The 13,722-nt window shown below is 38.3% G+C and overlaps 1 protein-coding gene across 1 annotated transcript in view; it reads right to left on the reverse strand.

Moving 5' to 3' along the window:
* Positions 1–850: 850 nt before the first annotated feature.
* Positions 851–13,722, reverse strand: part of MAN1A1 (mannosidase alpha class 1A member 1) — a 186,755-nt gene continuing 173,883 nt past the window's right edge. Inside the window, exons 11-12 of the mRNA XM_006123079.3 lie at positions 6,718–6,833; positions 851–4,432 (exon numbers count right to left, since the gene is read on the reverse strand). Coding sequence (XP_006123141.2) covers positions 4,306–4,432; positions 6,718–6,833 — 243 coding nt within the window. The 3' untranslated portion in view covers positions 851–4,305. The remainder of the gene's footprint in view (positions 4,433–6,717; positions 6,834–13,722) is intronic.

The raw sequence follows: 13,722 nt of genomic DNA on the forward strand, positions 1-13,722 counted from the left end.
ACAAGTGGATTTTGGGGCAGGTGCATCATCTGAAATACCTTTTTTTTTTAAAATTGACTAGTGCGTCTAAATTAATCCTTTAGTCAGAGACTAATTTGTATTAGGAATGTCCTGTAAAAATCAGAATTATTTAGCTTACCAAATGCTTTTGGAGTTGACTGGGGTGCTCTCCATTAAAAAGAAAAACTGTTAATCCCAACATTAAGGTTGAGATATTAAATCACCCTCACTCAAAAGCTACAAAAACATAGTTGCAGTTCCCATGACAACTGTCCCTCTATCCTTTAGTGCATATACTAATGATAGCCTTTCATTACATGATCACATAACACTGCACAATCTGACAGCCTTGTCATTTCAAAAGCAGTGTTTACTGTAATCTTAAATGGGAGCTAGCTGCTCCCCACTGCATATGTACTCTGTGCATTCTCAGAAATGATCTTTTACATCCTTCCCAACTACCCAGTGTTCTCTGTCCTTCCAGTTTCCTGTGTCTTTTTATTTTGCTTTTTGGTTAGTAACCATATTTTTTTTTTGTTACTAATAGATATTTCTTCAATAGGACTGAATTGGTTTCGACAGACTTTTATTATGATAGTAATTCTACACCCTATTTTGCAGACAATTAGTACTTTTTGACTCATTACAATATCTTAAGTGATTAACAGAACTTTGCAGTAATCAGGGCTACTGATCAGAATTTAGCAGAACTGCATCCCAAGCAGGCCTATGAAGCAGATGACTGCATTTACTTCTGCACTTACATGCAATCCTTTGAAACACTTACTAAAATTCTTACAAGATACAGCACCTTCAATCATGTAGTTAAATAAGGAATAAACTAACAAAATGAACCAATATATTAAAAGACTTTATTCACCATAGAGAAATGTTTACAAATATAGTTTTTAAAAATTAAGCATTTTGATCTGTTGTGTCTCCCATTACTTCAGAGATTTATATAAAGGTGGAAAGGACTAAATGGAATATGCACAAATCAAAAAACATTTTAATGCATAGAAATGGATAATACATAGGATGAAGTCACTATAGAAACAGAGAGTCATTGGGTATTGTAGAACTGTCATACAACAAACATATGCAGTATTCATTTCACAGACTATCAAAACAATTGTTTCTGCAACTTAAATTAAGTGCCATTTAAATTATTTACCCATTTAGAATACAACATGTAAACTTAAGTGAACAGTTATATGCTGAAACAGAATGAGAGTTTAAGCAATGTCTTCACAAAGATATTTGATACACTGTTTACATTTTTTCAAAATTCAGCAGTTTCTATTCCATATGAATTAATTACATATGCAGTGGTCTTTACAGCAGCAGTTTCCACACATTAATAATCACATTGTAAGTACTAGGAAATACCATTGTACCTGTGTGGTAACTGTTGGTAAAAGCTGACAATGAACGGTGATCACTGAAACATTTCACGCTTTGGTGTTTCGGGGTTCTTTTAAAAAAATCAATATTCCTGAATTTACAAAAAGGGTTTCTTTTACAGCTGGCAGATTCTACATGTTGTACAATCTTCTTGTCTACTTACATAGTTTACAAAAGGTACAGTGCAGTGTGTACACCTGAATACTTTGTCAGTAACAGAATCCCATATCAACTTTGTGCTCTTTCAAATCATAACGCCCATACCAGAAAAATTACACTTCAAAATTTCTGTATGTCAAGGAAGTAAACATAAAATTTAAATATCTAAATACTTAGGACACAATTTACACATCCATTTTGCATTCTTTACCTTTATTTAGTTGGAATAAAGGAAATTTTCATGTTCAATAAATTTTCCCCAGTTTATTCCAAGCTCACTAAGGGAGTATTGGACCCCTATCAAAAAAAATGTTAAAAACCAGGTTTATAAAACATAAGTCTCCAAAATACTGTTTTATTGGTTTTATCATCTGACTCAAGGAAATAAGACCCACAGAAGCGTCCACACAAGTTACACAGCAGGCAGCGTAAGATGATTACAGAGTACAAGTAATTGGATTGCCTTTTTGTAGCAGAGAGAAGGAAAAAATGAGTTTTATTCTAAAATTAGATAGATTTGTATTCCTTTTAAAAATACCTTCTGTTATATTGGTGCATTTCTGAATGAATGACAGTTATCCTCAAATTGTACAAAACCTGGCTCATTTAAATCAATGGGAGATTTACCATGCACTTTACTTGAGCCAGGATTATCTAATACAAAGGTACCTAAAAATATGGATACCCTGTCACCAATATTTGTAAAATGAAATAATACACATATGGATAGCGAAGGCTCAAATCTGGAGTATATCACATTAAGAGTAGTCAGTCTGAGTACTGGGTAGATGTGTGTGTAGCCCAGGAATTTCCCTCTACACACCCAGGTTACATAGCCTCCAGCAGGTCGTCTTACAAACTTAGCCCAATGATGCATATCCTCACAAAGGATTTATGCTCCCTCCAAAGCCCAAATGGGGACGATCAGCCTAGCAGTGAATCCACCTCTTTTGCCTTCTTCACAAAGCACCCAGGTTGCTTTTCTGTATTCAGTGGAACAACACATGTGGCTGCAAAGGGCTTTATGCAGATGCAAAGGAAGGAATATGGATCTGCTGCAAAACACAGGGCGTAATGGTATTAAGTTTCCATTGTCCCTAATTTTTACCCGAAGAAAAAAAAAAACCAAACATAAAACCCTATACAGCAGCACTTCCAGCACTAAGGGAAAAATTGGTCTTGTTCTTCAGGGAAAGAAGATTTATACCTAATTACTGCTGTGGAACCACAGTGCCCTAAATGCCTAAACAAGTCATTCGAGTCACCATATGAAGTTATTTATAGAAAATGAGAATTACTGTTCTGAACCATGATGGCTTCTTTGCAGTCACATCACCTAATAGTGTGCTCTTTCATTCTGGGAAGCCAGTGGTCACATCCTATTCTAAAGAAACCGTACAGTCACTTGTCTGCAAATCAAAAGTTACATTCCTAATATCCATAGGAATTACTTATGTAAACTATTCCAAAATACATTTCAATAGAAAAGGTATTGTGCCTGATTTCTCCCTTTGGTGACTCCATTAAAAGTAAATTTTCTTGGCTGAGGAACACATTTAACTTTGGTCATACTTGGAGGAAACTGTTCTGGTGCTTCCAAAATGTACTAATTATGCTGGTTTTTAAAAACACCAGTTTCCTTTTTACTATTCAGAACTCCTGTTTGAATAATCTATATTAAACTACTTTGTTACAGCTGAATGCCTTAGGTCACAATCTAAACCAAATGGAATTGTTGAAATGTAAGATCACAATAGATTAGAAAATCATCTCTTAGTCTCTGATTGGAATAATTAGCAGTCCAACTACAGAAAGAATTTCATAACATCTAATTTATCTCACACATCCAGTCAAATGAAAAAGCTAACTGAATATGTAAATACGTATAAACAAGATATGATTCCCTTTTAAATAATTCAATAATGCCAGTTTTGCAAATTGTTTATTTTGCTCATACCAAACTGATTATAGAAGTGATATTAACTCTAGCTAGAAAATAGAAAAAACAACTCAGTTTGCAGTGATTCCAAACAAAATAAAACCAACAAAGGAGAATTTTAATAAAAACCAGTATCTCGGTCCATCAGCTAATATAATGGATTTGTAAAAATGTATAGGTTCATTTCATAAGTACACTGCAGTTTTAAACAGAATAGTGTCTGCATGAGATGAAACTATTCCTACGTAGACTTCATTGGTAATGAGAAACTTCAGAAGATATTTTACTAATGAATGATAGACCCGCATAAGAAGAGGCTGTCACAGTTACAAGATTTGTCTCAGATGACATAGACAAAACAAATTAACATAGAATGAAAAAGAAAAAAGCTCTTTATACTTAATTCATTATGGCTTTTTGCAACATGGCAAAATATTACGGCTTAAAGCAGACATCTCCTCACAGAGGAGAAAAGAATTTTGCAGTCAAATCAAAAGTATATTAAGGAACAAGTAACATGCAGACCCCTCTATTCTATTTGGCAAAGATGACACTGCAGCTTAATGAAATCTAGAGAAGTCAGATTTCTTTAAAAAAGCGGATCCGCTGGAAAAATAAAATTAAAAGTTTTGCTGATATGAATTTAGGTCCATTCATAAATATTGACTGGCAAACATAACAGACTGCAAAACAGTTGGCTTAAAACTCAAAATAATTCAGGAAATTACGTAAAACTGCATCATGTGCCCCAAACTGGAAAGAAACTTCTAAGGAATGAAACAAAATCATAATTTAATATTGTTTTATTTGTGTTTTTCTTCCTTCTTCTCATCATCTCTGTGAAGAACTGGTAGAGGGTGAGCCTCAGTGTTGAAGATCCAATGTTCAAATGGAAGAAGATCATCTTCAGAAAACAGTAAGTATAAGTACCTGGTAAAAGAAAGCAGGTAACATGACAGGACCATTAAATAATATCAAGGTCAAAGACAAGAAAGATGGAACTAATTCACTTTCACAGTTAAATATTATTGTTCTCCTTCTATCAATGAAAATATTAGGTAGCAAGATTTATCAACCAGTGACAATTATTAATGCTTTGGCACCAAGCACCCAGATTATTTAATTAAAATTGGCTTCAAGGCTTGACCATAGCAGGTGATGTAAAAATGCTTCTGTTTCGATAAAGATATAAAGTCTAGGTTCTTAAAGACAAAAGGAAGTCCTATTTAAGTTTCACCCTTTTGCTACATATTTCAGCAATATATAGTCATGACAAGTTTTTTTCTAAATGACCACATGCATCAGAAGAAAACGGAGTGCATATACTACAGTTAAATCCTGTTTGCTTTACTCATGAAAGCATGATTTGGTTAAAGGTATGATATTTAAAAAAAAAAATCAGAGCTTGGAACAATATGTTTGATAAAGGTTTACTAAATAGGAATATATTGATAGCAGTATAATTATCACCATTAAAAAACAAAATTTACTACCTGCTACATGCAGAGATATTGGAGACACTATATTCAGATATAAAGTGTACCATCTCAAATACCACTGCCTGGGAACTGTCGGAAAATGCGGACTCAATTATTACCGCTATATTTAAGATTTTCAAGATTTTATTTCAAATTACAAATTACCTGGTTCTATAGCAAAATATAATCAAAATAATTTTTAGAAATCCCTGTTATCTTTCTTCTCTCCTGTCATTCAGTGCACAGCACAGTTGTCACTTTCATCTGAGGGTGCCATATTGGATGTGTCTACACTAGGGTTTGACTGAAAGGGCTTCCCAGAATTGTTAGCAGAAGCTATGTCTAGACTATGGAGTTTTTCCGTGATGAAAACTCCACCGCATCCAGGGAATACGTCTGCTCTTCCAACATTTTATGCGGAAGAGCAGATGTGCTCTTTCGGAAGCCCTGTCTTCCTTGTTCCACCAGAGGAGTTTTTTCCGAAATTTGGCCCAGTGTAGACTGGCCAAATTTTGGAAAAGCCTCTTCCGACAAAACTATCAGAAAAAGGTACGCAAATTACACAATGCAACTTGCGTACCTTTTTCTGATAAAAAGTGGCAGTGTAGACACAGCCAGAGATGGAACTTCCCTAGTGATAGGAACAGTGTACACAGGGTTGTCAAGAACCAAAAGGGTCAGCTTTGCTTTTAGAAAGCACTGGAAACCAGAGTATTTGAAAGCTGTTGGACAGGTGTCAATTTAAAGTATCTGGTTAAAGTCTCGTTATGCGTGTAAGTAAATAAAACTATCATCAAAACATTATAAAACAATGGAACAGTTTTGCAAGATTCTGATTCCAATAGCTTTCTAATAAAATGGAAAATTTCTTCCCTTACTGTCTGCAATGTCCATAACAATGCTGACTGGTCAAAATCCGTTAATGGCTCACTTAAAGGCTTGTATCATAGAGGCAGAATACTAGATTGTACACTAAACTCTTATAAAATCCCATGTTTAGAGACACAAAATTAAAAACCCACTAGGGAAATACACTGTAGTAGAAACTGCAAGATTACATTGCTGCAAAGACTAGAAAGAAATGGGGGAAAAAACTGACGCAAGATTTCCTTTATTTCATTAAAAGCAGAGGAGAGAATGAGGGCCCCTATTTTTGTTCTCTTATGAAGGCTTGTGAACTTATAAAAAGTGAGTTCCTTTTTTTTCCTCCTCCATAGTTGACATGGAAAGTATTCAATACAAGAGGACAATCTTACCAGTTTGTCTGGTAAAACAATGGTATTGATGTTAGCCTGTACAGCCGCTCCCTGAATTACGAACAAGTTACGGACCAACACTTCACTACTCGGATCCCATAGAGTTACATGGCGACCATGCTGTTCATAAACGTGGATCGCTGTTTGTAAGTCGGATCTGCATTTACGACCACTTTGGTCATAAGTGCGGAGGGTCGTAAGCGGAGGTGGTCATAACTCAGGGAGCGGCTGCATAACTAGAACCTTTCAAAGATGTGTGATATAATTTCTTAACAGTAAGTATTAAGTGTCTAACAGATTAAAATGTTTACAAAAAAAGTCACAGAATTTAATTAATAAAAATGCAATCCATCTTCCTGCCACACAACAAAAGCAGCATACTCTTCCAGTCAGATTTTACTTTACCTAAATATCAAGCCTACTCATCTGTAAAGATATGTAGAGATTCATAATTATAAAGTAAGTCTCCTTGCTAGCTTACTTGAGGGTCTCTGAAAGGAAGAAACTCTGCTGTACATCATCATGGCTTTGATGGTTGCTATAAACATCTCTAATTCCAGAATAGCCACCGTCTACTCTGCAATGTTGTTCCAATGCCTGAATTCATGAGAGAAAAAAATAAGTTTGGGAAAATTAATGTTCTGTCAAATTTTACTGTTAGTCTGCCAAATCTAATTATGCTATAGCTAAATGAAAACACTTTTGTCATAGTGTCCTTGGGAAAGATTTGAAATTGCAAGACTAGATAAATCTATTTAAAATTCTTGTATTTTGACTTTAAACAGAGTGCATCTATTGGCATAATTATACATTTAGGAAAAAAAAGCAAAAATGGAGGTTACTTACCTGTAACAGGAGATTCTTGGAGATGGATGGTTCCTATCTGTGTTTCACATGTGGGTATGCATGTGCACCAGATACCTTAGGCCGGGGGATCATGCCTCACCTTGTCTGTTGTTATAGAAGAAGGTCATCGTGTTGTCTGACATTATCTAGGCACATTGGGATTGTATGAATGGTAGCAAGTCTAACTGCTTTTAGGGTATTATCTACACTTGCCCCCTAGTTCAAACTAGGGAGGCAAATGAAGGCGACCGAAGCTGCTAATGAAGCACAGGATTTAAAAATGAGGTAGTCCACATACAATGAGTACCACCAGTTAATTCGAGTTAAGGGGTTTTTCTCGGAGTACTGCATCTATACGCAACAAGTTAAATCAGGCTAGTCAATTTCCAAAATGCTGACCGGCCGCAACTATGCTAATCAAATGCAGGATATTTAAATCCCGCGCTTCATTAGCAACTTCAGTCGCCTTCATTTGCCTTCCTAGTTCGAACTAGGGGGCAAGTGTAGATGTACCCTTAGTTCCAAGAGACTGAACTACACCCTGGCTTTCTGAGGTGTTCACATATCTTGTGACTGCATATGTGGATTCCCCAACCTGACGGAGGGATGTGCCAGACTGTTACATTCGGTGAGGGAAGCAGAACAGGGACTCCAGTACACATGCTTCAGGTCTATTCAAAAGGCAAGTGGAGCACTGTTGAGGAAGATTGTTGCTATGGTGTTTGTGCTGTTTGTCTGATATATATATTGCCCTGAGCCAGGCTTGCAGGCAACAGACATGTAGCCTGGTGAGCAGAATTCTGTAAATTTACAAGGCCATGAGGCTTAGCAAAAACAAAAATAAAAATAAAAAGTTGGATCTGGATTGCAGTTTGGGGTTTGTCAATTATTTGTTTTTCAACAAACTGCTCCTGGTATGGAAACTAACTGCTGGGAGGTAGGCCTTCACTGTGGTTGATTCCAGGAGTGCCCCTAAAAAGTTTATGAGATGCTTGGGAGTCAGAGTAGACTTCTCCACGTTTTGGCATGTTGTCAAGGATGCTAGGAGGTGGAGCAAGGGCAAGGTTGCCAACGAATTCCAGATAGGATGTACTTGTTAGAAACCAGCTGCCCGAACATAGGATGGTGGTGTACTCATTTCACCTCAATGTGAAGGTCTTTTCAGTGGTGGCAGCACCAAAGTCCTGGGATATGGCTTCCAGCCCAATGGGAGTACTCTGAACTGTAATGTTCTTGTCTACCAGAAAATGGAGGAACCTTCTTTGGTATGGAAGAAAGTACCTTTGACATGGAGGGCTTCAAACCAGGTGCCATTCTACAGGGAAGGAATTACTGATATCAGCATAACCATAACTTTTTTTTAAATTGGAAATTAATGTTAAGTAGTTGACAGATCAAAAATGGACTTCTACTCTCTCATTCTTGGGAACTATGAAGTAGTTGAGTAAAATCCTTCCTTTTAACACTGAAGTGAAATTTGTTCTCTATTTCCCTGAACAAGGAGAGTGTCCACGTTCTGTTGGAGTTGCTCATTGTAAGAGTGGTCCTTGAAAAGGGAAGGGAGTTTTGGAAGAGCCGGGGAAAGAAACTTAACAGTGTAGCTGAAGTTGGTATCTAGTGTTCATTTATGCATTGCTACAGTCCTCCAGGTCCGTGCAGAGTATGCAAGGTGGCCACGAAAGCAGACTTTGGAAACAGATAATCATGGGCATCATTGTAAGACTGCAACTCTTGAGCATCCCATCAAAGTGAGCCACTGGATAAGGGTGGCTGGCTGTTGCCATGGTGCACAACAGTGGTGGACTAGCCAGCTGGGGCACCCCCACACTCATCTGCTCTGTCCATCTGGTGCTCCAGTTGAGGAGCTGGGTTATGGTGTGGGGCTATGCTCCTCTTCCCGCACCCACTCTGTGCTCTTACTGGAGAGTAGGGTGAGAAAGGGATGGCTTGCCCCACTCTTTCCACCTGCCTGGTGCGCCTGTCAGAGAATGGGGGTGGGGCACGAGGCTTGTCCTGCTCCCTGTCAGGAGTGCCAGGTGGCAGAGTGGAGGCAATCTGCTGTACCCAACCCCATTTCTCTGATAGGAGTGCTATGGGGGGGGGGGGGGGTAGCGGAGAGGAGCCCCTACTTGTTCTGGCCCAGGGTTCCGCAAACCCCTAATCCATCTCTGATGGATGGGACTGCATATCTTAAGCTCTGCAGGCTCTAATGCTTTTGCAATGATTTTTATGGTTTTCAGCAGTAGAATGACTGCAGAAGGGTTTTGACTTATATGTAAATGACACCTCCTCTTTGTGGCTGGGTTATGAATGGCCAGGGAATACAGAGCTGTTCTGGAGTTTTTTAGTGAGTGCAAAATCTCATCTCTTTTCCCACTGAAGATATTGGTTTAATTAAAAGGCAAGTCCTCAGTGAAGTTGAGAATCCTGATGACAAAGTCAGAACTCTCATGACATTACTATTGTGACCAATTATACAGTTTGATGTGGTATCGAGTGCCCCAGCTGCAGCTTGCCATGAGGTTTTAACCATGATTCTACCTTCCTCTACAAGGGTGTAGATTCAAGTCCTTTCCACCCGGGAGAGTTTGTCTTTATATTCCAGGAACTGTGTGTATTTGTTATTAACAGGCCCTCCGTGATTCTGAACTCCAGAATGTTCCACCCTGCCCAAAGTCGCTAGTAACACAAGCTGTCATGAAATGACCCTGGAGGCAACATCCTAAAACAAACCCTGTAGACAAGGAAAGGTCCAATTTTAGCATGTTGCTGTCTGGATCTTCCCATGACTGCTTGCACTACCTCTGACTTTGGGGCAGGGTGGGTGACTAAGTATTCTGTCCCTTTTGCTGACAGAAGACTGTTTTTCAGCCCTGTTAGGGGAATGGGTACATGTTATCCATATTGGCCATGTCACTCTAGCTGGTTCTATAATGGTTTCATTCAATGGGAGAGCTATCCATCTGGTTCTCATAGGCTGCTAGGTATCCAAGTGCTTATGCTGTGTATCCTGAACTACTTCTAAATGGGATCTCAAGTTCTGCCAATATTCTCTGCAGCAGTACTGGCATGCCCAACTTGTAGTCATCTTCTGTATTCCTGTAGAGTCAGCTGTTGCCTAGAAGGAGAGTGATTCTCTGGTAGACTGCACAAATCCAGGGTGTTGTGCGTAAGGACCCCAATAAGGCCAGCATGAAGGCTCGCAAAAGCTGTTTTAGGGGGCGGGGGAGGGTGAAGCAGGGGCACAAAGCAGGATACCCGTGATCCTTTGGAGGATAATTCTGCTTGGCCAGGAGATGGAGTCCAGCAAAACCTCTGCAGCCTGTCTGGGCTAACCTCTCTGGGAGATGGCAGTTCATCCTGGATTTTGGATTCAGCTGATAAGAAGGGTGGTGGTACTGTTGGTGCCAGTGAAGGGAAGCTTTAGCTTGTGGTCAGAGAAGCAACTTAATTCCTCTTTAAGACGGTATCCTCTTCTGGGGTGAAAACGTCCCTTAGAAGAGCTAGTCTCAAAGCAGGGGATAGTGTGGGTATTTAGCATGAGAATCTGATGTTGGCACAGACCAATGGATACAATTTGCAAGATTCTCCAGTTTTAGGTGTATGATGCACATGTAATACCCGTCTATGGAACAGACAGAGGGACCAGCATGTGAAGAAAAACAAAACATATACAGAAGAAATGAACTTTGTTTATACAACTGAATTTTCAGGGTGAGTCGTCAAAATTTGACCTCTTGTATAAAACAAAGACCCAAAGAACTTCCTTAAGATAATTTCTAGAGCGCATCTTTTAGAAAAACATCCAATCTTGATTTAAAGTGATCAGTGATGGACAATCCACTTCAATGCTCAGTAAACTGTTCTAATGGTTTATTACTCACATGGTTAAAAACATGTGCCTTATTTTTAAGTGATAGCTTAGATTAAATCTAGCTTTCCCTTCATTAATGGACTCCTATCACAGGATAGTCCCTATGATCCCCATAGATGTTCAAAGAAAGATCTCTAGCAGAGTCTATTAAATTCCACCATATTATGTTCAATTATTAAACCCTGGATTTAACCAGGAGAACTACAACAACCTGGAACAAAAGTGAGTCCTATAAAAATTAGAACAAGGTTCAATTATTAAGGATGAATATGAAAAAAACACGACAAAGGCATGTGGGGACAAAATTAGAAAGGCCAAGGTAAAAAATGAGAACAAACTAGCTATGGCCATAAAGTACAATGAGAAAACACTTTATAAATACTTTAGAATCAAGAGGAAGACTTTAGTAGGGACTTTTGATATTGTCTCACACAGTGGAGACCAACGAAAATGCTTAACAGTCTAGAAAAACATGACCATCAAGGAAAGACTGAAAAAAAAAAAAAAAAAAAAAGGTTTGTGCAGTCAGGAGAAGAGACGACTAAGAGCAGACATGGCATCAGTTGTCACATATATACCTTCTCCTTACCTACTGAGGACAGTAAAAGTAGTGATGGGCTTAAATTGCAGCAAAAGGTATTTACATTAAAAATTATGAAAAAGTTCCTACCACTCAGAATACTTAAGTACTGGAACAAATAAGCTAGTTAGGTTTTTAAGAACAGATTAGACAAACACGTGTCAAATATGGTCTAAATTGGGGCTACTCAACTTTGGAAGCCCCAGGGGCCACAATAATACAACACATGCCAAAGGCTGTAACGTAAGTGTGGTGGCATATACATGCAAATAGTTGATTTCACACTGACAGGCATGAATACAAAGATTAAGGGAAGACTACACAACACACAGGCCCCACTGAAGTCAGTTCTGCTGATACTAATAAAAATGCAATGTCATTTCCACCCATACGACAGCACTTTTAATGAGCAATGACAGTTCAGGAATTTAACTACTAAAACACATATCAACAGAAGACCATTATATTGACTACTTTTTTGTTTTGGCTCCCAGCTGTGGGCTGTGTGTTGAGCCATGCATAAACCCAAACCGCACTGCAGGTCACAAACAGGTGGCGGGCCGCATGTTGAATAGCCCTGGTCTAGATAATACTTAGTTTGGTCTTAGAGCAGGGGATTGGACTAGATGACCTACTGAGGTCCTTTCCAGTCCTACATTTCTGTTTCCACAATTCTACAATATCTTCCTTTACGAAGAAAGCCCTGTGTACTCCACAGCAACCCTGAACTGAATTCTGTGGCAAGGCCCCTGTATTATTCTGCTCTTCTGAGCCAGACTGAAGATTCTGCATCAGCTTCTGATAAATTTAAAATGGGAGGGATCTACTGAAATACATATGAATATGTACAACACAATCTCTATGGTATCTCCTCTTATCTATTAGTACTTAATTCAATTTATGGTATTTTCCAATTTTGAAATTTTCAATATGCTGCAGAATTTTCTATTGAAAAATATTTGCATTATAGCAGATGTTGCCCGACCAGAGAGTCCTGGACTACAGAGGTTTGGCCTGTACTGAACAAATGTGTGTAGGAAACAAAAAAAGTGGTGGAATGATAAAGACAGATGAGTAGACTGGGCAGTGATACTGAGCGATCTGGATTGCTTGGTAAACTGGGCCCCATTCAAATAAAACATGTTTTAATATAGCCAAATACAAAATTAATAATACAAGAATCAGGACTGTTTCTTGGAAAGCAGCAATTCTGAAAATGATCTAGGGTCATAGTTGAAAACAACTCAACTAGCAGTTCCAGCGAGACATTGTGGCCATAAGGAATTAATGCTATCTTTGGAAGAATAAACAGGTTAACAATGAGTAGGAGCTGAGACACAATTTTAGCCTTTGCATACAGCAGGGGAGAACTGAATAGATTTGGATGTACACATTTTAAAAATGTTGAATACAATCTCAAAATGAATTTGAGAGCTGGAGAAGATGTATTAGAGTGCATTAGAGACTTAAAGAGTTCAGTTCGGCTTATCAAAAAAAAATTTGTGAAGTGACTTCATTATACATTATAAATATTGTTTATGGGGAGACAATATCAGGTACTAAATGGCTCTTCAATCTAGCTGATAAAACAAGAACCAAAGACAACCAAAGTCAGACAATTAAAATAAGACACAAGACACAAACTTTAAACAATGAGGGTTTTTTGGAACAAACTACCAAGAGAAGTGGTGGATTCTTTCTCTCTTGATGTCTTCAAATGAAGACTGGATGCTTTTCTGGAAAAGATGCTTTAGCCCAACTTAAATTATGGTCAAAAGTAACAGAGGAACACTGTCATCTGTAATATGCATGAGATAAGACTAGATAATCTAATTGCTACTTCTGACCTTAAATAATATGAATTAAGGCCAAGATTTTCAAAAGAGACTTAAGTTTGTGAGATTCTTAAAACTGGTCAATCTCTAGGTACTTCTGAAGTCTTGGCCAAAATTTACTTTCAAAAAGATCAATAGAAACCTATTCATTCTTGGGATTGAAAAAGGTTAACTAGTTACCCAGTAAGTAGTTACCTTACCAGCATGCTTATGTGGTAATCAGTTAACTGAAGGACTGGTTTGAGGGAACAGCCTCCTGCCCCCTGAGGCACAGCTGGCAGGATCCTGCCTGTGGTGCAGTAGGACACCAGCTGGCCATAGAACAGATCCTAGCTGCATGGTTAACCAGTT

This window comes from Pelodiscus sinensis, chromosome 3 (genome assembly GCF_049634645.1).
Source record: "Pelodiscus sinensis isolate JC-2024 chromosome 3, ASM4963464v1, whole genome shotgun sequence".
Lineage (NCBI taxonomy): Eukaryota > Metazoa > Chordata > Testudines > Trionychidae > Pelodiscus > Pelodiscus sinensis.